The following is a 25,556-nucleotide window of genomic DNA, read 5'->3' on the forward strand; positions in this document are numbered from 1 at the left end:
TTTCCTTTTCTAGATGTTCAGTAATCATCCCTTTAGTAACATACTCTAGATTTTGGCCAGGCATTACAGTCAGAACTCCATTCTCTTTTTGTTATTAAAATTGGCCCTTTTTGCATTTTTCTAATCCTATGATTCTTTTCCTATTTTCTGTGTTCACTTGTTTAGTGACTCAGCTCTCATATCTGCTCAACCTCATATCTGCAATGCAGTGGATCAGCGCTAGATAAATTGCTCTCATCAGTGACAGCTAGGTGGTCCCTTCTTTTCTTTTCAATTTCCTATCTGTCTTTTTGTTCTGTGGAGTTTTTTCCCACCTTGACAAAGAAAACAAGCAAATCTCTGTCATCAGTTATCATCCCACCAAGGGTGGCTGTCATCTTATCTTTACTTTGATTCTCTTCTACTCCAAGATAAAACAACAAAAACCCTATCTTTAGTTTTCCTAGACAACCTCCACTTTAGATGCTATTTCCTAATCTTCTGCAACTTAAAACTTCTGAATTCAAGAGCTCTACCACCCTCAGCTCCCTCTGGTAAGCTGAGATTACAGATATGTTCAGCCACACCTTGCTATATATAAATCTTGTAAAATATAAGTTAATTGGTGACTTTCCTGGGCAGCCACATCAGCCTTGATTGAGTTCCTTATACATCTTGCTGATGATCAGTCCTGAATGAATTTACCCTTGGAACCACATCCATTGCCCTGTTCAGAGAACCATAGACTATAAGATACATCCAGGAGAGATACCACGATTGGCCCGTTAATCTATGTGTTCAAAGGTGAAGGCAAAAAATGTTTTCTCAGTAATCCTGACAATTTAGGAAAGTGGATATTGCTTTCATACATAGCTGTAAGTTTAAGGTCAGACAGCTTTTAAAACCAGGTTAGAGATCCCACTTAACTTTTGTACTTGATGTCAAAAAATGTCCCCCTCCCTACGTCAGCTTTTAGATGTTCTCAAACTAGTAAATTCAGTGAAAACTAACTTTTAATTCCAGATATTGCTTATCCTTTGCTTTTGAAGAAGCTCAGTGACATCACTGGGTAATGTCTTGATTCATCTGTGAATTGGATTTATGTAAGGAAGAATTGAATAAAGCTGTCAGACTCTTTCTTCCTGAGTTATCAAAGTCTATTGGCAAGACTTTTTCTGGTTCCCAGGGTTAAGAACTCCTGACACAGAATATTCAGAGAGGCTATTCTCAGATTGAATGAACCAGACTTAATTAAAGGTCTGTGGACTCAGAATGAGGACTTGACCTACAACATTTTTTTGAAATCATTCTTATAGAATTACTTAATTGAAAATATATGTGTCTACCTAGAACATGTAGAGTTGTCATTCTCATAGAACAACTAAATTGAGGCTTCATGAGTCCCAGGCTAAGAATCTCACTTACAACATTTAGAGACATCATTTTCATAGAATTAGATTGATTGGAGTATTATCTTGCTGTTTTGAAAGTTTTGGGTTTTAAGAATGTCACCATAATGCTAATTTTAAGAGAAATTTCTCTTTATAATTAAGGGCACCAGAAGCAAATTGACCCTGAAACATTCAGAGATTTCTACAACTACTGGAAAGAGACAGAGTCAGAGGCCCAAGAAGTCAATCTTCCACCTGAGGTCATTGAACATCTAGATAAAAATGAATGTGTTTACAAACTGTCAAGTTCAGTCAAAACGAACCTCGGAGTGGGGAAAATAGCCATGACCCAGAAGCGTTTGTTTCTCCTTACAGAAGGAAGACCTGGCTATGTGGAAATTTCCACTTTCAGAAACATAGAGGTAAGAAGGGAGTCATGGGAACCTTCTTATCTTGTCTTAGTGAGAGAATAAGTCCAGTGTCTTACTTGAAGTTGTCAGAAAATTGATCACAGTACAGAACCATGACCCAAGGAGGCCGGAAGAATTAGCGTCAAGGTGGAGAGTGCAACATGAAAAGTGAGTGCTAGATGATTCAACATATATAACATATCAAATTGCTTCCTGTCTCAGAGAGAGAGGAGGTGAGGTAAGGAAAGAGAAAATTTGAAATAAAAAAAATTTTATATGAATTTTAAAAATTGTCTTTACATATAACTGGAGGGAAATAAATGTAGATGTATACATATACATACATGTTTATGATTGCTAAGTAAGGTTCAGACAGTAAGATGCTCTCCTTCCCTAGGCTAACTCTCTTTCTAACATCCAGAAGAGCTTTAGTCACAGGGAGCCTTCCTTCCTTACTTAGATCTTAGATCTTCCTTACTTCCATAGTCTTCTTAAGATCCTGTTCAGCTCTAAATCTGTGAGCCTAATATTCTTTATGGTGCTGTAACTATACCTAAATTCCTTCAAGGAGTCTTTCTAAAAGAGACAGGGTCTTCTCTCAGGTAGATAAAATCAGCTAATCCAAGAGAGTTAGGGAGCTTTGAAAAAATCCAGGGGCTTTAAGACCAAGATTCTCTCAATTTGGTGGCTAAGAGCAGTCAGAGTTAGAGAATGAATTAAAAAAAAAAAAACACTTGTTAAATTTTTACTATATACAAAGCACTATACTAAGTGCCAGGAATATACATGGGAAAATGGGACAATCCCTAGTCTCAAGAGGCTCACATATGGAAGGTTTTAACTACAGTTCAGATAGTGGGGCTCCATGGACTTTAGGGTACATCAGCAAATGGAGGTAGTGATAATATGTGGGAATTGATTTACAAACCTTAAAGTACAATATCAGCGCTCGTTATTAGTATTAGTTTTTAGCCAATATTTAAATGTTAGTATTACTTCATATATTTTTAGAAATACTTCATATATTTAAATCTATGTCTAACAGTTATCTTTTTAAATGCAAAGTTTATTCTAAAACTAAGCATTTTTTTCCTAAGAAAATTATTTATTAATGTATATGGGAAGACTTTACACTACTTGTATAATTAGCCATAGTGGATAAATAAACTCTGAGTCTGAAATCAAGAATAAAAAAATATTCCTTAATTCAAACAAAAATTCAATTTACTTTCTTTTCCAATTAGTTTAAATTGGTAAAGGTTTAATTTTAGTTTGGGGATTTAGCAGTAGGGGAGCTGGAGGAGGGTGCTGTAGAAGTCTATGGAGAAGCTGAGTGGCAAAGTAGATAGAATGTCAGCCCTGCAGTCAAAAGGACTTGAGTTCAAATGTAACCTCAGATTTTTCCTAGAGTCTGGGCAAGTCATTTAACCTTATTTACCTCAGATTCCTCATCTGTATTTAGCTGGAGAAGGAAATGGGAAACCACTGAAGTTTCTCTGCTAAGAAAACCCCAAATAGGGTCATAAAGAGTCAACACAACTAATTGACTAAACAACAACAATGGAAACTATAATCCACCTTATTTCCTTTCCCTCTTGATACAGGAAGTGAAAAGTACGACTGTAGCCTTTCTGGTTCTGAGGATACCTACTCTAAAAATTAAAACTATTTCCAAAAAGGAGGTCTTTGAGGCTAATCTTAAAACCGAGTGTGATCTTTGGCACCTGATGGTGAAGGAGATGTGGGCCGGAAAGAAAATGGCTGATGATTATAAGGTCAGAGAACTTGTGGTTGAATTTTTTATTTGTCTGTTTATTTTTATTAATGATGATCTCATCACATCATTTTCTTTTGCCAAAATGTCAAACTGCTCGGCTCTTAGGCACTGGTCCTGTGAAATAGTCATTTGAACCTGATATCCACATGGCAGTCTCCTGCAGATAACCAAGCTGTTTCTGCATTAGGTCCAATGAAGTCTTAATTATCAAAATCTTGAAAAGACCATATTGCCTTTCTGTCTCCAAAAAAAGTCTTGGTGGCACTTGGGTGGGTACTATCTCATGTGGAAAGAAAAGTTAGAAAGTAGAAGAGAAGTAGGTTAGGAAACAAGATGACAGGTACCCTACTGCCCTATTGACAGCTCCCTCTTCTCCACCCCCAACTACCAACTGGGCTCCCCCAATCCCATACCTGGCTGCCATTTTTCTAGTTTTGAATAAGAGGGAAAAGTTACAAAGAAGCTTGGCTATGTTGGCCTTGGCCAACCAAAAGTAGATTTCACCTTAGATTTTTTTCTTAATTTTGCCTCTCTCTGCCTTGATTTGTCTGTAAACACTTAGAATTTTTGTTAAAGTCTTGTTTTTTTTTTAAAGTAAATAATATTGGACCTATTTTTAAAAACCTAATCATTGAACTTTGCATTGAAACACACTGTCTTCCAAAACCATTATTTCCCTCATTAGTCTACTTTTTTCCAACTAAATAAATAAAACTCTCTTTAGATTTATGGTGTGTTGGACATGTGATTTCTGCACCAATAAATAACTGTATCCTTTCCCTATTCCTTTGATGCCTCGTGGCAGGGAGGTGACCCAGTGAGAGCAGCCAAGAATAAGCTTAGATGGCCCCCTCCACATGGGAAAAGCTTTGAGTGGTTGCCCAGGCTCAAAACTGTGTCTGTGCTTCCAACTAAGCACAAAGAAGTACTTGATCAAATAATGACATTTCTGGCTACAACTGGACAAAAACATCCAATGATACCTACTCTGTTGCCCTTTTTCTGCTTCTGTAGTGATTGGAGTAGAGAGACAGAAAAGGAAGAAGAAAGTACCAAGAACCTCATAATTCTTTGATTCTAAATGATTTAGCTGAGGAGTTATCCATTTAGTTTTATTAACTATGTTGCACATTTTCTTTTTCATTAGTGTAGACTATATTGAGTTTAGAGAAAGAATAAAATCTAAACAAAAATCTCAAGTGATATTTCAGCCTGTTATTTTAATGTCTCTAAAAAAAAACCTAGAAATTTATTACTGTTTCTGTTAAAACATGTTCACTTCAATATGCATACATTAAACAATTACTATATATAAGGCATGAGGAGAGAGATATAAAAGACAAAATAATAAATATTGCCTGCCCTCGAGCTTACAAAGCATTAGTAGAGACACTTAATTCTTAATTTATCTGAACAGAGACTGTATTAAATGAAATTAATTGGTGAGGGTTGGCTGAATGGAAGATAGTGAAAGGACTGAACTGGATAAGTTTTAAATGGCCTTATCTAATGTCAGGTTTGAGCAGAGTGAATAAGAATGCTAGATTTAGAGTCAGAATTGGAATCATACATCTGACACTCAGTGGTTGTGTGGACATTGGTCATCTAACCACTGTCTGCTTCAGTTTTGTGATCTGTAAAAAAAATGCCATTTACCTTACAGGGTTAATCTTGGGAGAATCAATTGAGATAATATGTGTAACTCTTATATATAAGATAATATATAAATCATATATTTGTAATTATTAATTGAATAAATATAAGATAAAATATAAAACTCTTTTTAACCTTAAGGACATATATAAATACCAGTTACTCTTTTTATTTGGAGTATTTTATTTATGCTTTTTTTTTTCTTCCATAGTCATGTTTAGAATTTGCTATCCATGCTGACCTCCTAACACCGCTCTAGTTACTATAGATTGATATTGATTGTGGAAATGTTATATGGTGTGCTAATAATAACAATTTACGCTTCTATAGCACTGCCACCCTTAAAAACAGATGAAAAATTTGGCATTGATTTGTGGGTTCTTTCTCTTCTAGGATCCCCAATATATTCAGCAAGCACTGACCAATGTTTTGTTAATGGATGCTGTGGTTGGTGCACTTCAGTCATCAAATGCCATTTATGCTGCCTCCAAATTATCTTATTTTGATAAGATGAAGACTGAAAGTAAGATTAGTATTTTTAGAATAGCAATATTTAATCCTGTTTTTAATCTAATGGGTATTTTGTTATATCCTTCATTCAAATCACTTCCTCAATTTTTTCAAATATCTTTTCTAGGATTATCTGAATAGAGGAGGTTTTGAAGCTGGGATTATTTTTCCTTTAGAATTAATTTAATATGTTGTTTTTTATTTTGACATGTATGCAGATTATTTGCTGTTATTGCTCATTTGTGAAATGATACACTAAAAAGTCATTTTTTGGTACAGCTATCAGTAGAAACTATAACCTCTGGTGTAAATTAGCAAATTCAACTAGAAAATAGGAATAGAAATCATTTCTTTTTTAAAATCTCTAATTCACTCTTTAAAGAGATTGACCTAATTTGCCAGAATAATTCACCATGGGAGATGACCACAGGAATTCCCAAGAACATTCAATTTTGGGAATCTCATTTCCAATGGGACCCAGAGAATTTTGCAATGCTGTGCATAACAAGGACATGCCATATATATATATATATGAGATATTTATCTTTATGCCATAATCAAGTGACTACCACTTGTACTCAGAGTGCAGGAAGTTCTCCTTTCTGTGAGGGGATCCTGTCCTGTGTCAGGAAGAAAGAAATATGGCAGAAGAGAAGGGAAAGAAGCCTCCCTTAATACTTGGAGCAAAGTAATAGTAGAACACACCTCCCAAAGAAGAGGGCCTTAGAACCCCACTTCAAATAATCATTCCAGAAGTGCCATTACCAGAGAGATCATTTCATGGGTCATAGTGTGTGTTTGATGTTTGCTGGCTAGCTAGGTAGCTCAGTTCATAGAGTACCAGATCTGGAGTGAGAAAGGTCTGGGTTCATATTCTTCCTCCTATACTTTATTGATTATATAATCCTGCCAAGTCATTTCATTTCTATTTGCCTCAGTTTCCTTATCTATAAAATGGGGATAGATAATGCACATAAAGCACTTTGGAAACCTTAAAACCATTATATAAGTGTTATACTTTATGAAATTGCTGTTGTTGTTTAGTTGTTAAGTTATGTCTTGTTCTTCATGACACCATATGGGATTTTCTTAGCAAAGATTCTAGAGTGATTTGCTAACTCCTTGTCCAGTGGATTAAGTATAGAGGTTAAGTGACTTGATGGGGTCACACAGCTAGTGAGTTGAGGTCAGATCTGAACTCAACTCTTCCTGGCTCCAGACACAACATTTCTTCCCACTGAGCTACCTAAGCTAAGCTTCTTTCATAATATAAAACACAATACTTTATAATATATTATACTTCATATATACTTTATATTATACCTAATAATAATAAGTATTATATTATTATTCATATTATAACTTTTAATATTACAAATTATTATTAAACAAATATTATATGTCTTTTTAGCAAATTTCCTTCCTCTTTTCTCCTCACACAAAAAAAATGTCCTTCAGTAAAGAAAGAAGAAATCATGAGACCATTGGATTGTTCTTCAAAATAAAGCCTAAGTCCTACTCTGTACTACTGATGCCCTTTACTGGTTCCCCCAATTGAGTGTTCTCTTCTTTCAAAATTATTTTATGTTATTTTTCATCAACTTATCTGTATATGTGTGGTCTTCCTCAGAAAGAATGTCATCTTCCTTTTCTTTGTATTCTCAGCAGCTAGCATCATGTTTTGCATGTATATAGTAGGTGATTAATGAATGCCACTCTTGCACACTTAACTAATTTTCAAACCATTTGTTTTATCTGTTTTAGTGCCTATGTCAGTTCCAAAAACAACTTCAGAAACACTGAAGCATAAAATAAATCCCTCCTTGGGAGAAACTTGCCCACAAGCTATAGATATCTTGTTATACACACCAGGTGAGTTGGGGTAGTGGGAGGGGGAAAGGAAGAGTGGTTGGTATTATTTTTTAATTAAAGCTTTTTAATTTTCAAAACATATGCATGGATAATTTTTCAACATTAACTCTTGCAAAACTTTGTGTTGCAATCCCTGCCCCTTCTCTTATTCTCTCCCCTAGATGGTAAGTAATCCAATATATATTAAACATGGCAGAAATATATATTAAATCCAATATATCCATACATATTTATAAAATTATCTTGCTGCATAAAAAAAATCAAATCAAACAGGAGAAAAAATGAGAAAATAAAATGTAAACAAACAACAATAAAAAGAGTGAAAATACTATGTTGTGAAGCACACTCAGTTCCTACAGTCCTCTCTCTTGCGTTTAGATGGCTCTCTTCATCACAAGATCATTGGAACTGGTCTGAATCATCTCATTGTTGATCAGAATTGATCGTTTATAATCTTATTGTTGCCATGTACAATGATCTCCTGGTTCTACTCATTCCACTTAGCATCAATTAAGTCTCTTCAGGTTTCTTTGAAATCATCTTGCTGATCATTTCTTACAGAACAATAATATTCCATACCATTTATATGCCATAACTTATTCAACCATTCTCCAGCTGATGGGCATCAAGTGGTTGGTATTTTAAAAATAAATACTAGTTTATAATTTTAAGTTGAGGGCAGCCTTAGGGTGAGATGGAGAATTGGAAAGAAGTCATATAAAAATGAGCAGAACTGCCTGTCCTGGAAGCTGTTCTTGTCTCTTTATTCTATCCCTTCCATCTTCTTGGACCCATGAAAATCTGTCTCCTCAAAGAAGCCATAGATAATTTCTCTAATCCTAGTTGCATCTTCTCTCTTAAAAATCCTGATTTACTGGCCAGAAGGTGGGGTTGAAATTTATTGTTTTCCACCACTTCTTCCAAATACTTCTTTAGTTGATAACTCTCAACAATTTTTCCTCCCTTTCAATTCATTTTATCTGTAATAATAATGATAATAGATTACATTTATCTACATCATTTTACCCTTGGTTGTTTTAATATGCTGACTCTTGGATTTGTCTTCCCTCACTTTCTCAAGCTCAGCCTCTGACTCATTCTTCTTTTCTACTCTGGAACATAAATATATATGTTGATGTGCCTTCAAACATATTGACCTTCTAGGTCAACCTTTTCATTCCACCCCACTCAGGTACAGGAAATCTTTGATCATCCGTCATTTTTCAACCTACATGATCCAGCTCTGAAAAGCTTTTCTCTACTTCTTTTCTTTCCATCTCTCCCTCTATTTTTCACTCATCCTAAAATTATTTGTCCTGGTCATTATAAACTCTAGTCGCTGTGTCCTTGCCAGCTTTCCCAGTCCATTACCTCTGTTGACTTCAGTTTCTTCACTTTGCATTCTTGACCCTGTAGTCAACCAGGTCAACTTTACATTGATATTTCCTTTTAAATGCCTTGTTTCTTACCTATTGTTGCTCATACTTTATTGAACACCTCCCTCACCATCTCTTTCTCTGCTTCTCTTTGCATGCTGCTGAATTTTGCTGAACAAAGTCACATAGTAGTGCAGAATGGATCTTCCCATAAACTTTACCATCCTTTCCCATCTTCTCTGGGAGATATGATCATCCTTTGATCATCTTCACTTTTCTTTAAACTAATTTTGAGTGCTTTTTTTCATTGACCCCTTTCTTGCTGACTGAAAGAATGCCCAAATCCGGTTTCCCCCATCTTTAAAAATCTATCATTTGAATCTTCCATCTCCTCAAGCCATCATTCAAATCTGCTTTCCTGTTTTTCCCCCCTTTTAAGCAAATACCTAAAAAATAGCTATCTGTACTCATATCCTCTATTTCATTGCTTCTGAGTCATTTTTCAGTACCTTATAATCTGGTTCATGACCTTGCCACTCAACTGAAATTGCTCTTTCCGATTACCTGCAGACTTTCAATTGCCAGATTCAGTGACCTTTTTTTCAGTTTTCTTTCTTTTTTTTAAATTCCCTGCATCTTTTGATACAGTTGATCAGCCTTCCTTCTGGATACTGTGTATGATTTATTCATTTCATTATTTCATGAATCTCCTCTGACCTTTGCTTCTTTATTCTCTTTTGTGGTGTTTTTCTTCTTTAAAATATATAATGGTTCTCTCTGGGCAGGTTTCTTGGGAAGGTTTTCTGGAGGCAGCCTTAGTTTCAGTTAAAATAATAATCACCTCAAAATGCAGCCAAATGATAAAAGTTCAGATCTTTTATTGCTTCCTCCAAAATAGCCCGGTGAGTTTTCTTGGTGGCCTATCTCTCTGCTTGGTTCCAAGAGCGCCCTCCGAATGTCTCCAAATCCAAAGGTTTGTCCTTCAGCCTCCAGCCAGCACAAAGGTTGAAAATGGAATGGATCTGACTCCTCTAGCTCAACTCTGAATGTCTCCAGCCAGCACTAAGGTGAAAGTTGGAATGAATCTGACTCCACCTCCGAGAGTGGGCTTATGAGCTTCCTCCCAGAGTGCTCCTCTCTGACCCCTGGCAATGTTCCCTAGTGAACTGATTCTAAGAGCTTATATATATATATATATATAATCTCCCAAAGGTTGACTCCTCCTCCGAGAGAGTAGGATTGTGGGATCCGAGAGTGGGATTATGGGTTTCTGGCTTGTGAGTTTTATACTGAATACTGACTTGTGAATCTCCCAAAAGTGTAGACTCCGTGCTTATATGAGCTCTCTAAAGCTGTGAATACAAGCATTGTATCAATTCCATTAAGTTAACACTCTTTTGCTGATTTACCATCCCCAAAAGTGGATTTCCATGAAGGATCTATGCTGAATCCTTTTCTCTTTTTTTCCTCTGCATTTTCTCTCAGTAATTTAGTCACTTTCCATCGGTTCCTTTATCATTTCTACAAGGGTGATTCTCAAATCTACATATTCTGCCATCATCTCTTTCTTTTTTCCTCAGTAGTATTTTTTTTCAAATATATATAAAAATAGTTTTCAGCATTTGTTTTTGTAAGATTTTGTGTACCAAATTTTTCTCCTTCCTTCCCTTAGCACCCCTCTCTTTGAGACAGCAAGCAATCTGATAAAGATAATATGTACAATCTTTTAAAAGATATTTCCATGTTTATCATGTTGTGCTGGAAAAATCAGACTAAAGGGAAAAAAACTACAAGAAAAAACAAAGTTAAAATACTATGATTTGATCTACATTCAGTCTCCACAGTTCTCTCTCCATCCCAAGCCTGTCATCATCTCTTTCATGAAACATTACTGGCTGTCTCCTAAATTGCTCTACTATATACCTCACAGGCAACTCAGATTATCATATCCAAAACTAAACTTATCTTTCCCCATACAAATTGCCCTCTTCACTTCCCTGTTTATGCTAAGAGCACCACCATTCTCCCCAAGTTGCTCATCTCTTTGCTTTATCTTCTCTAGCTAATAAGGCATCAAGTTGTATCAATTTTGACTCCACAACACTTATTGCATCTCCACCAACATGACCAGCACCATAACTCAGTCCTAGACTTTAGTAATTATCTCCTAGTCTTCTGGCTTCCAATTACGCCCTTCTCTAAGCCGTCATCCACACAGCCACCAAATTAATATTCCTAAAACACAAACCTGAACATTTGACTTCCCCTTTGTCTAAAATAAAATACCAATTCTTTTGCTTATCATTTAAAACCTTTCCCAGTTTATTTCAATTAGACAGGACCTTATATCTATATTCCAGTACCCAAAATAAGACTTTGTACATGGTGGGCATTTAATAACTATTTATTCATAGTATTATAATACCACAAATTTAGAACTAAAGTGACCTGTGATGTCAATAGGTCCCGCTTTCCCTCTTTAGAGTTGAATAAACTGAAGTTCAATGAGTTGGAATGTCTTCTAAGGTTACAGGGAATACGGGGCAGAACTGGAATTCTGATGAAGATTGTCTCACTCCAAATTCAGTTTTCTTTATTTTGTTAAACTGTTGTGATACCACAATGCTTCTTTCTGTCTCCTTGATAAGAATTTTTTTTACATTTTAGTTGTAAATTCCACAAATAAGTCATAGGAACATATTACCTTCTGTTAATTGAATTTACTCCAAAAGAATATTTCTTTTTATTTTAGTCTATGCATTCCTTCAAATGGATGGTAGTACTGCTCAGTTAAAGTTGCTTTTTGGTTGCAGATAAATTCTTAACTTGGAGTAACCAGACCCAAGAGGTTCATGAGCTCAGATGGGAAAATATTGCATCTTTTTCCCCCATGTAATTGGTTTCTTTTGTAGTTCTGTACATTTGATATAACCCAACTCGGGCTTAAACAAGAATCCTCTCTATGACATAGTTATTTGGCTTTATATTAGATCCTGGAGACAACAGGGGTCCATTAGTGTTTACTGAATAGGAAGGAGTGACATGATCAAACTTGTGATTTAGGAAAATCACTTTAATGGCTGAATGAAGGACAGATTAGAACAGGGAAAGAAGAAGAAAAGGAGAATCTAGAGGTTATCCAAGTAGTTATTCAGCTTTTGTGTGAAGATTCTCAGTTATGGCGAATCCAACATCTCCTAAAGGGGCTGATCCCATTTTGGGGTAATTGTAATTGTTAGAATTCTTTTAAGTTGATATTTGTCCCTTTGCAACTTTTATTCTGGCTCTTCGTTTTTTCTTTTCCCTCTTTCCCTCCCTTCCTTCTTTCCTTCTTGTGTCTGAGGCTCAATTTGAATTCAGGTCCTCCTGACTTCAGGGCTGGTGCTCTATCCACTGCATCATGTAGCTGCCCCTTCCCTTCTTATTTTCAAGAAGAATAATTTGTTGTGTTGTTTGGTTGTGTCCAACCCCATTTGGGGTTTTCTTGGCAGAGATACTGGAGTGCTTTGCCATTTCCTTCTCCAACTTATTTTAGGAGAAATTGAGGCAAATAGGGTTAATTGGCTTACCCAGAGTCACATAGCTAGTAAGTATCTGGAGTCAGATTTGAGCCCCCTACTCTATCTACTGCACCATCCAGCTGCCCAAGAAGAAAAATACATGACTACAGTCCTATATTTGATTGGCCCCTCTTCTCTTTTCCAGGCTAACCATCTTCATTTGTTTAACTGGTTCTCATCTGGTTTGATCTTAAAGCTCTTTACTATTCTAGTCATTTCTCCAGTGGGTCCTCTATATCTTATCAATGTTGTTATTAAAATATGATATACAGAATTAAACACAGTATTCCAATAGGGATCTGCCTAGGCAGAGCTTATCACCACCATAGTCCCAGACATTCTGCCTCTTTTGATGCAGCCAGAGGTTTTATCAGCTGTTAATGACTGGTCTGACAGGACCAACCAAAACCCACAGTGTTTTTTCAGATAAACAAGCTTCCCTCATATTCTCCTTGTAAAGTTGTTGTTGTTTTTTTTTTAATGAAAAATAAAATATTGGACTAGGAGATTTTTAAGATTATTTTCCAGCTCTAAATTTTGCAAGTGACAATTTTTATCAGTGTGTTAAACCTAATTGCCCTCACTCACATTTCATTTTCTTTTTTTTAACTTATAATAATTTTCCCTGGTAAATGATATATTTATATACTCTTGATTTCTTCAATCCCTAGATTCTTCTTTTCTTCTCTCCCTGCTTCAATCTATCCATTCAGCCACTAAAGTGATTTTCCTAGATCATAGGTCTGAACATGTCACTCCTTCCTACTCAGTAAACTCCAGTGGATCCCTGTTGTTTCCAGGATCCAATATAAAATATTCTTTTTGGCATCCAAAGCCTTCATAACCTAGCCCTCCTATCATTCCTGTCCTCTTTTACCTTATTTCCACTGTGAACCTATCAATGTAGTGACACTGGATTACTGACTGTTTTACAACCAAGACACTCTATCTCTTGGTTCTGGGCATTTTTACTTGCTGTCCCTCATGCCTGGAAAGTTCTCCCTTCTCAATTCCCCCTACTAATTTTCCTGGTTTCTTTCATTCCAAATAAAATCCAATATTTTATAGGAAACCTTTCCCAGCACCTTTTAATTTCAGTTCCTTACTTCTGTTAATTATTTCCTAGTTATCTTGTATATATTTGTTTGCATATTGTCTCCCCCATTTGATTGTAAGCTCCTTGAGGGTAGGAAATGTCTTTTGTTTCTTTTTCTTTTTTGTACCATCCATTCCTTAACACAGTGCCCAGTACACAATAGGTGCTTAACAAATATTGATTGACTGAATAAGGCAGAGCATATGCACCCTTAACTGCCTCAGCAAGCAGAATCACCATGATGTCAACAGCCTGCCTTTCTTTCTGTCTCATGAAAAATCATTTTCAAGATTTCAAAAGAGACTTAGAAAATAGAATAAAAGGGAAAGTTAGTTTTGATGGTTTTTTTAACTTAAAAAAAAACTAGTTTGAGGAATGGAAGAATTCCTCTTAGATTTGATTTAGAAAAATAATTTAGCATTTTTATTTGTGTGTTTACTACAGTGCTAATTTCCTCTGGAAGTTTCTGTATTGGTTTTCATTTCTTTCTTTTTTTTTTTTTTTAGGACATCTTGATCCAGCAGAAAAGATTGAAGATGCTCATCCCAAACTGTGGTGTGCTCTAAGTGAAGGCAAAATGATTGTGTTTGATGCATCTTCCTGGACAATCCATCAGCAGTCCTTTAAAGTAGGCACTGCTAAGTTGGTAAGTAACAAGGCTGGTGTATTTTTTCATAGCTACTATTCTCTCCTCAGGCCTACTTTCCAACTTGTCAGCATTTCTCTCAAATTCTGGAAATTTTAGACTCCAATTCCAATATATTCTAATCTTAGTTTTTGGGGAAAATCCTCAGATTTTAATCCAAGATTATTAGAATGAGTGTTAATAATAATTATTTTCTATTCTATCCAGAAATAATAATGCTCTTTCCCTCCCAGATTGTTATTTCAAACAATAATGTGAGACGTGTAATGGTAAATTTATTATGAGGATAAATTTGGCCATCTTTTATCTCATTTTACCTACCCCTTTGTTATTGATTGGGCATTGCCTTCGACAGACTGAGACCCAGGTAAGACCTTAATTTAGAAAGCCCAAGGTCACCTACTGCATTCTGGGCCATCACCAGTCTTCTTGACATTTGTCTTGCCACTGGATCCTGGTGACTCAGGAGGAGAGAGTAAGGATTTTAGCAGCCCTGCCTCACTTAAATCCAGTTTATGCAAAAAAAAATTAAGAGGTCATGCTCATGATATCATTGATCTCTTCAAGAATGAAGGATGAACAACAATAAGAATATGTAATAATATTCTATAACTCATTCTAATTTGCTAAATAACCAAACTTAAATCTAAAATATTCTGATTTGTACATGTTGGCTCCATTATGTTGTTGTTGTTTAGTCATTTTGTGTTGGGTCCAACTCTTTATGACTTCAGGCCAAATTTGAACTCGGGTCTTCCTGACTCCAGGGTAAACACTATCCACTGTATCTCTTAGCTGCCCAAATAAGAGAGAGCTGTTGGTGGGGGTGAGGGTGTTCAGTCATGTCTGACTTTTCATAGTCTAATTTCAGAGTTTTCTTGGCAAAGAAAGGGTTTGCCATTTCCTTTTCCGACTCATTTTACAGATAAGGAAACATGAAAACAGGGTTAAGTGACTTGCCCAAGATCATACAGTCAGTAAGTGAGGGCAGGTTTGGATTCAGGAAGAAGAGTATTCCTGTTTCCAAGCCCTGTGCTCTATCTACTGACCTAGCCAGTTGCCTCATTTTACCAGTTAACATAAGTTACTTTTTCACAATAACCCTGAGGCCATCCACAGATCCCATCTTAAGACCCCCTGATTTAAATATTCTTTTCTATTAGCTAAATATCTTCATTTTCCTTGAAATAACCTTTTTATGCCATAATCTCGAGGCCCTTTGTTAACTAAATTGCCTTCTTCTGGAGATTCCCTCATTTATGCAGTATCCCATTCTGTGGTTGCCCCTTCTCAGCAAAGAAAGGAGGGAATTGAATGTTCTCAGCTGTCCCTTAGGCTAAGCTTTTTAGGAAGTACAAAATTCTGATAGGCAGAAGTGAGAAGGAGTGTAAAGTCCATGTATGAGAGGTTGGTGTGTGAGTGATTGTGTATGTGTGTGGAGGAGGAGAGGGACTGAATGTGAGAAGTGTAATGGTAAATAATTGCATTACATAGTAAGAAAATATGCTCATGTCAACTGTGATGGACTTGGCTCTTTTTAACATGAGATGATTCAGGCCAATTCCAATAGATTTGTGATGGAGAGAGCCTTCTGCATCCAGAAAGAGAGAGAACTAAGGAAACCAAATGTGGATCACAACATAGTATTTTCACTTTTGTTGTTGTTGTTTTCTTGCTGGAAGAAGAAAGGGAGGGAGAAAAATTTGGAACACAAGGTTTTTGCAAGTATGAATGCTGAAAACCATCTTTGCAAGTATTTTGAAAATAAAAATTTGTTATTATAAAAAAAAAGAAAAGAAAATATACTCATGTGCTGATGCAAAATAAAATGAGCAGAACTAGAAGAATATTATATACAGTGACCGCAGTACTATAAAGATATTCAACTGTGGATGACTCATCTATACTCAGTAATGCAGTGATCCAATTTTAAAAATGCTATCCATCTCCAGAGAAAGCTTCCACAGGCTCCTGGGAATCTTGGGCCACCATTTAAGAAGTCTTACTTTAAACTAACTGCCTGAATGCAGCTTGAAACATACTTTTTTAAAACTTTTTTTTCTTGGTCAATGTTTTTCTTTCACAACATGAATAATACAGAAATAATGTTTTGCACAAGTGCACATGTATATCAAATTGCTTGCCTTCTGAATGAGGGCAGAGGGAAATGAATGAAGGAGAGAATTTGGAACTCAAAGAACAAATATTAAAAAATTATTTTACATGTAATTGTGGGGAAAATAGAATATTAAATAAACATAAATGTATTTTTTAAAATAAATAAAATGTACTCATGGGAGGCAGTCCAAGAACCATAAAGCCAGTGAGCTTTTGAGTAAATATCTACAGGGACAGGAAGAGAAGAGAAAAAGTTGTGGGGGAAAATATACTACATATCATCTGGAGAAAAGAATAGATAAGAAGTGTGGGAAAATTGATAACAAGCCTGGCACAGCCATATGATAGAACAGTGGAAAAAGACTTCATCTGGACAAATGCTGGAGTATTCTTTTCTCTCACTTATTCCTCCCACCCCAAAATCCTGCCTCAGAATGTAGTAATTAATGACTTGGTGTCAATTTGGAGGAAATTCTTTATTTAAGTTTCCTAGGATCTGGAGATGACCCTGTTGTGTTAAATTAGTAGATTATTTATTTTTCAGGTTATTATCAGTTATGTAGGTAAATTGAACAGCTGCCATTAATTTTGTGTCTATAAGTAGTCCACAGTAGAGAATTTACTTGACATTCAGGATTCAAAAAAATTTGGTTCAGTCTCTTAAGATGACTATAATAACAATTAATATAATATTTTACATTTGGTGTAAAAAAATCAGCTACACAAAATACAAAATGGAGAGAAGACTAAACTCACAATCTAATTGTCATCCTTGATTGTCTTTCATAAACACTCATGCACACATGCACATACACATACAAATGTTGGTTGATTCTACCTTCTCAATATTTCTCATGTACCTTTGATACCACAACCACTCTGGTACAAGTCTTCATAACCTCATGCGTGGACTATTGCAATAACCAGCTGGTGGATCTGCCTATTTCAGGCTTCTCCCTACTCCAGTTCATTCTCTACTCAGCTGTCAGTGATCTTCCCAAATATTCAGGTCTGACTGTCTTATTTTTATATTTAATCAACTCTAGTGGCTTCCCACTGCCTCCATGATCAAATTTCCAATTGTATTTTATTGATTTCTGTAATTTGCATCTATTAATACCATTTAATATAAATTAAAGGACAGTTAAAGAGAACTGTGGCATAACAAAATCTTGAACCTGTATGTTCAGACAGAATGCTCAGTTTTCTTCATTTGTTAAGGAAATTCTCAATCTCTTTGCCTCTTGCAGAATTGCATGTTGATGGCCGAGCAGAATCAAGTTTGGATTGGTTCTCAGGACTCCATTATTTACATTATTAACATTCATAGTATGTCCTGTAACAAGCAACTCACTGATCATCGCTCTAGCATCATGGATCTAATCATAGAAGATGGAAATGAGGAATCTGGGTAAATTAAAGCTGAAAAAGTAAAATAAGTAGTATCTTTTTTAAAGAATCAAAATGCTTTAAAAAAAAAGAAAAGAAAAAAGTTTTAAAATCTATTTCTGGATACAGGTCATTATCTGAGTTAAATTGTCTTCATGGCTATAAATATGGACAGCAATTATTTTTAAATGACATTTTTCCCTCTTTGCCAACAAATCTCAGACTTTTTAATTCCACTAGAAACTTAGGTCATCTAATAAGTATTTTCATATTCAAACAGAAATGCATCTCTGTGGAATGCATATTGATTTAGGAAAGTTTAGCTGTGTTGTAATGTATTTTTATATATTTTATTAAATATTTTTCAGTTGTATTTTAATTTGATTCAAGAGTGACATAATTTTGACACCTCTGATCTAGTTTAATCCCAACATTTCACAGATAAAGATACTGAGGCCCAAAAAATTAAAAGGCTTATACAAATCAGTAGCAGAGCTAGACATAGAAATAACTTGACTATCATTTGGTGCTATTTCGACTCTAGAACACTTAATTTCCTTCTCACCTTGATGTAGTCCTATTTTCATTTTGAATGGAAGCCTTATTCTTATAAATTCTTTGAATACAAGTCATTAACATGAAAATTAAACAAAAACAAGGTGAAAAGGTAATGTATTGTCTCCATTAGAATCTACTCCTACGGGGCTCTTTTTTGGATATCTGACTATTATTTATGTTAAAAATTAAATCTCAACAGTATAAATTATATTTTAGCTTTCTAATTATTCAAGGTTTTGTTTGTATAGGGCAAGGGTTCTTAACCTGGTATCTGTGAACCTGTTTTTTTTTTTTTAATTTCATAATTCTATTTTAATACAATCCTTTATAGTTCTCTGCATTTTGTTTTACACATTTTAAAACATGGTTTTGAGAAGGGGTTCACTCGCTTTATCAGATACCATAGGGGTCCGTGACACAAAAAATATTCAGAATTCCTATTGTAGTATTGGGGGCCCTCCACTTTCTGGTGTCAGATATCTAAATTGAAGTCCTTTCTGCTCCACTCATTAGTGATATGGACAGGGAGAGAGATGAGAAACTAATCTGGTGTTTTCATTGGCATGGAAAACTCCCTCCATCCATATAAATCAATACCTTTTCTACTATTTGTAATCTTAGAGTTTGAGGGAGTAGGTGACTTACCCAAGATCACACAGTCAATAAGTATCAGAGGCAGGGGCTGAATTCAAGCCTTCCTGGTTCCAAAACTGTCCAGGGGCATAGAAAGACAGATCTTCCTAATTCTGTGACTGACTCTTCCCACCTTACCCCACTGCCTCTACAGTAATGTAACTGACTGAATCCTTTCACAAGTTTCAGTGTTTACTCATCTTAAAAATGGGTAGTCTTAATATTACAAATTAATAATTACAAAATATTATGTCCTGAAGGGCTGTTGTGAAGATAGCAAGAAGTGTTTTAGAAGTGGGAACTGTCATTATTCTTATCACCAACAGTTTCATCACCTTAAGAACTTAATAAGTCCTGATAATAGGACATTGGATAGTGCAAGCAACAGTCCTGGAATCACATGGCTCATAGACCAGAATCTTGAAAGATCCTCAGAAGTCATTTAGATCAGCCCCCTTTATTTTACAGATATGGAAACTGAGGTCAGGTGATTTATCCACAGTCACACATAAATAAGCATCAGAGTCAGGGGAGTAGTCAGCGATATGAAGCAACTATTATCCCATTAAACCAGCTTTCATACCTTGACTTAAATTTAAGTAAACTTTTAGCATCATCAAATTGCTGTTCTTATTTCTTAATATCAATATTTAACCCTAGTTCTCCACGTAATTTGTTTACTATGCCCATGGTTTACATACAATTTTTTATCTGGGAATAACTTCTCTCGAGTTAAAGGATATGCAAAAGTGAATCCTAATTTTTATTTTTTTAACAACAGCAATGAAGTCTATTCATGCAGTTTGGATGGAGTAGTCATCGCTTGGAATGTCAGCACTCTGAAAGTGAATAGGAGATTTCGCCTGCCATGCCAAAATCTAACTTCCATTAAGTTTCATAATGGGCGCCTTTGGTGCTGTAAGTCTGGTGATATACACAGTTGAAATGTGTTTTGTAACTAACAGCATTACAATTTTATTTAAGTTCATCCTCATAATGAACAGTCAGCAAAACAACAAGCATTGATTAAACCTTTATTAAATGGGAGTGGGGGGAGAGGGATATAAATAAAAGCCCAAACAGTCCCTACCCTCAAGGAACTTGCATTTTGGAGGGATGACAAAATGTAAATAACTAGGTATATACAAACTACATGTCTTAACACTTAGAGCCTCTTTGTATTTGTTTTCTATTTCTTCTGTTTCAGTTTTCATAAAACTGGTTTTCCCTTCTCCCAACTCCTTCCTCTCTTCCCTCTCCTCCTCCTCCTCCTCCTCTTTCTCTTCTTCCCCTCCTCCTACCCTCTTCCTCTTCTTCCTCCTTCTCTGTCTCTGTCTCTCTCTTCCTCTTTCTCTCCCTCCCTCTGTCTTCTTCCCTCCTTCCCTCTTTTCTCCCCCCCCCTTTTCCTTCAACAGTAACACATAACAGTACTTTAAAATTTACAAAAACTGTCTCATGTGATCCTTACAACAATCTTGTGAGATAACTAATATAGGTGTTGGTAAATCCATTTTATGAAAGAGGAAGCTGAGACTCAGTGACTTGCTCATGATTATCCAGCTTATGATCACCAGAAGATTAGATCCCAGGTTTCACCCTGACTTCAATTTCACCCTTTTCTTATTTTTTGTCACATTGTTGAGGTCTAGACTTGGGATACCTAAATGAGATTAGGGTTTAGTTGAGATCTAGTGGCAGATTCGGAGTACAGGGAGCCAAATGGAGCTCCCCTGCAATTCCCCTGAATTCGGCGCAAAGATACAGCAGTAAATGGGGTCTAGTAGCGGCCAGTCCCCAATAAAAGCATTTATTGGCCCGAGGACTAGATTGATAAAAGAAGTTTATTATTGAGTAAGCAAGGTTAAAGTATAGGCAAAGGTAGAGATAAGGATGGCACCGGACAGAGGGTCCAGTGGATAGAGGGTCCTCAGCTAGCATGTTTGGAATCTCTGCAAAGAAAGGGTCCCAGAGTCTCCCCTTTATAATGGGAGATTTAGCTCAAGGGGCTTTGGGTGTAGCCCCAAAGTTGGCTCAGATCTGGGTGGGGCTGGGACAGGTCTGGATATTCTATTGGAATTCAAAGAGACTAGGATTTGTGAGTTAAAGGGTAATTTACATTATTAACTAGGAGGGGGTGGGAATCTGGAAAGGAATCTTTCCCACATCAACATCGCCTCTAAACGTAATCAATTTAACTGATTTTTTTCAGTGCTTTGAATCAACTATTTTTTACTTAATAGTTTTCATTAAAGGTACATTGAAATCCATAACATAAAGTCACAAAAACAAAGTAAGCAGACATAACCTCCCTCTCATAATTAATTGGTTTTGTGAAAATGCAGCATTACTCGGAATAACATTATAGAAAACAGTTGCTTCCAGGAGAACATTATAAATGGGAATCCCTGTAAAAGTGACTTCAGGGTTTAACAACATTAAGGTGGTTTTAACATATTCAGGACATTACTGTGAGGTTGATCAAGGAACATTATGTAGGGGTGGCTTTGAGAATAGACTCAAACCATTCCCCAAAGATAGTCATCAATGAAATAGCCCAGGCAATAAAATTCAAGACAGCCCCAATGAGGAAAATTTAGAATTTATTTGGTACCGAGCTAGGGACAGAGTTCTGATCGAATTCCATGCCTCATAGAACTAAAGACAGCCTTATAAACATTTTTTTTGTTCGGGCTTGTTACATTTTAATCTGTGATTCGCATTTTACTACAGGAAGATAAGGGGGTTTTACAGGATAAGAGGAGAATCCCACCTGGGCAGATGTTTTAACATAGATAGAGGGTTTGGGGTACCACTCTCTCGGCACCACCCTCCTGGAACAGATACCCTTAAGAGCATTGTTGAGCTGGCCCTTTGAAATGCAAAAGAAGTCCCCCAATCTAGCTGAGCAAACTTTCTTCTGCTGGCCCGAGGCGGAAAGGAGGGCCATTTGTCCATTTCAATCAATGCTTGCTGAACTTGCTGCTGTAAACATCCTTACTTCAAGGAAGTTGCCAAGTGCTCTGCAGCATCCCTCATATTGGGCCCCTTCTCACTGAGTCTTTTCTTATCTATCCTTCCTAATACTGCCAGATTATTCTTCCTTATTCAAATCAACAAATATTTATTAAGCACCTACTATGTACTTACTAGCACCTACTAAATAGTAGTGCTAAATAATACCTACCTAGTACTGTATAATGTATAAACCCTCTTTTACCCTCCAGGAACTCACTTAGAAAGTCTTATGCAAAGATCTGGTCATATAATTGATTCGGAATAAGAGAGGGTAGTTATCCATTTACATAATACCTACTATGTGCCAGGTGCTGCACTAAGCACTTTTGCAAATAAAATATTTCATTTGATCTCATGAATTAGTTAGGTGGCACAGGGGGTAAAGAAATGGGCCTGGAATACCCTAGTTTAAATCTGGCATCATATTACTTGGGTGACCTTGAACAAGTGACTTAGCTCCATTTTCTCATCTGTAAAATGGGGATGATAATAGCATCTACTTCTCAGGTTTATTGTAAAAAAAAAAATGAGATGTTAATTATAAAGCAATTAGCATGGAGCCTGGTACATAGTAAGAGCTGTGTAACTGCGACCTATTATCATTGGGATACATAGTAAAAGCTGTATGGCTGCTAGCTATTATCATCATTGGAATACATAGTAAGAGCTGTGTGACTGCTAGTTATTATCAGTGGGATACATAGTAAAACTTGTATGACTATTAGCTGTTATCAGTGGGATACATAGTAAAACTTGTATGACTACTAGCTGTTATCAGTGGGATACATAGTAAAACCTGTATGACTACTAGCTGTTATCAGTGGGTTACATAGTAAAACTTGTATGACTACTAGCTGTTATCAGTGGGATACATAGTAAAACCTATATGACTACTAGCTGTTATCATCATTGGAATACATAGTAAGAGCTGTGTGACTGCTAGTTATGACCATCATCACTGGGACACATAGTAAAAGTTATGTGACTGCTAGCTATTATCATCATTGGGATATATAGTAAGAGCTGTATGATTGCTAGCTATTATCATCATCATTGTTGTTGTTGTGCAACAACAACTGCAAGTAGTGCTATTATCATCCTATTTTATAGTTGAGAAAATTGAGGCAAACAGGTTGACTTATCCAGGATCAAACATATTTGCTCCTTATTGCTTGATGTGTAAAATTAAATCCCATTGCTTGTCATTCAAGGCCTCCCATCACTCATGTTACTTTTTTTCATATCCTCTATTATAGTAAAACTAAATCATCAACTGGAACATATCCCTTTCTTGCTCTTTTTCTTATGCTATGTCTTACACTGATTATGATCTCCTCCTTCTCCTATTCATATAGTTTTATCAAAGGATCAATTTCTTTGTCCTTGAACTTTGTTAAATTACTTCACCCAAGAGAAGTTTGCATTGATGAATTAAAAAGAAAATTTTTCAGAGAATTGGGTGGTTAGGATATCTGAAAAAGGCTTAACAAAAGAAAGTATAAGACAAATGAAACTTACTGGTCTCATTCATCCTTTATACCCTGAATCAAGTTATTCCCCCATATACATGAAGCTACTTTGATCCTCCTCTTCCAACCTCCAATAACATTTGATTTGGTACTATTCTAATATACTTATCCTTTAATAGTATCTGTTGGCATTACCTCAGTATCCCTCCACTAAACTGCATAGCTTCAGGAGAACAGAAACCATGTCTAATATTTATCTAAACTAAATATCTCTCCTCCAATACCTAGTATTTTTGTTATTTTTCAGTCATGTTGACTTTTTGTTAACTGGGTTTGGGGTTTTCTTGGCAAAGACACTGGAGTAGTTTGCCATTTCTTTCTTCGGCTGATTTTACAGATGAGTAAATCAAGGCAAACAGGGTTAAGTGACTTTCCCAGGCTCACACAGCTAATAAATGTCTGAGTCTGAATTTGAACTTAGGAGAATGAGTCTTCTTAATTCCAGGCCCAGCGTTCTATTTGCTTTGGTGCTACCTGGTTCTCCCAATAACTAACAGCTCTGCAAACACTGGCCATTCCAGTATTTGTTGAGTGAGCAGTTCATTTCTCTGTCCCACAATTATTGCCATAAGTTTCTCTCCTTTTTAGCAAATGCATTCTAATTGTGTTCCAAAAAATTATCTTTCTTTTGCACATATCTTGTGCATTCACTATTATGTTTTGTTTGATGATATCTCTATATGTGTCATGTCCCCCACTAGGACATAAGCATCTAATCTTACTCATCCTTGTATCCCACCTACTCCAGCAATAATAATAATAGTTAGCATTTATTAAGCAGGTGCCTTACAAATATTACTTCATTTGATCTTCACAACATCCCTGAGAAGTATATGCTATTATTATCCCTATTTTAGAGTTGAGGAAACAAGCTGACCCAGATTAAATGGCTTGTCTGGGGTCACAGAGTTAAGTGTTTGACCTGGATTTGAATTCATATTTTCCCGACTTTGGGATCCCCATCCCAAAGAAAACAAATCTTCAACATTGGCCATGCCCAAAAATGTATATCTCATTTTGTATCTTGACTCCATCACCTCTGTGTGCAGGTGAATAGCATGTTTTATCATTGGTCCTTTGGAATTTTAATTGGTCATTGCATCAGTAGGTGCAACCCTCTATGTGCAACATAGCAGGAATTTTTAAAATGTTCAGATTTGAAATTTAAAATAAAAGATTTGAAAAGCGCTTATTTATCAATCAATCAATCAATCAATAAGTATGTAAGTAAGTGTTCCACAAAGCATGAGAGTATTTTGCTTTTCCTTAAACTACTTTTTCCTGAGCCCTTCACTTGATTTGTTATGTGGCAGTTAGGCTATATTTCACTTTTATATTTTCTTTATGTGTGCTTTTAATATGTCCATTGTGAACAGCCTTTTTTTTTTTTTTTTTTTTTTTTTTAACACTGCAGGTACAGGCTACAGCATTATGGTTGTGACAACAAATGGATTTCTTCGACAAGAATTGAAAATTGATGAGCTTTTTAAGGAAACATATATTTCTTTCCTTTGTTTCCAGCTAGTTCCTGAGGTATTTCAGAACAATTCATTGTGAACATTATTGACAAGTCTGATATTGTTTAGCAGTAAAATGCCAGAATAAAAATGTCACACTGTCACTTATTTTTTTAGAAAGACCAGGTCTGGGCAGCATGTGCTGGACACAGAGACATATATGTCTGGAACATAAAGGACTTCTCAAGGCCACCTCATAAAATTCAGCTTCAAGACTGTTCAGAGATCAGCTGTATGATCAAAGTAAAAAACCAGGTATCAACCTTATAACTGTCACTTGTCTAAGTCATAGGGGTTGATCCCCATCCCAAAGTACCAGAAAGAAATGTTGGAGATGTATTTGTATACAGGTGAGCAAATACAAGCCTATGAGCTCATGACTGCACGGTCATTAAGTCATGGAATATTAGCACTAGGAATAACTTTTGGGCTATCTAGTCCAATCTTCTCCTTGTTTTATACATGGGGGCAGTAAAAGGAGAAAAGACTTTGTGCAAGCATAGAGTCCATGAGTTTGAAGCTACCTA

General features: G+C 35.9%; 1 protein-coding gene across 1 annotated transcript in view; it reads left to right on the top strand.

Annotated features, from left to right (window-relative positions):
• DENND3 (DENN domain containing 3) overlaps positions 1 to 25,556 on the top strand; it is a 126,273-nt gene that overhangs the window by 91,327 nt on the left and 9,390 nt on the right. Inside the window, 9 exon segments of the mRNA XM_051971156.1 lie at positions 1,533 to 1,792; positions 3,385 to 3,555; positions 5,604 to 5,733; positions 7,485 to 7,592; positions 14,131 to 14,270; positions 17,639 to 17,799; positions 19,750 to 19,886; positions 24,927 to 25,045; positions 25,147 to 25,284. Of these exon segments, the coding sequence (XP_051827116.1) occupies positions 1,533 to 1,792; positions 3,385 to 3,555; positions 5,604 to 5,733; positions 7,485 to 7,592; positions 14,131 to 14,270; positions 17,639 to 17,799; positions 19,750 to 19,886; positions 24,927 to 25,045; positions 25,147 to 25,284 (1,364 nt within the window).

This window comes from Antechinus flavipes, chromosome 1, assembly GCF_016432865.1.
Source record: "Antechinus flavipes isolate AdamAnt ecotype Samford, QLD, Australia chromosome 1, AdamAnt_v2, whole genome shotgun sequence".
Classification (NCBI taxonomy): Eukaryota; Metazoa; Chordata; class Mammalia; order Dasyuromorphia; family Dasyuridae; genus Antechinus; species Antechinus flavipes.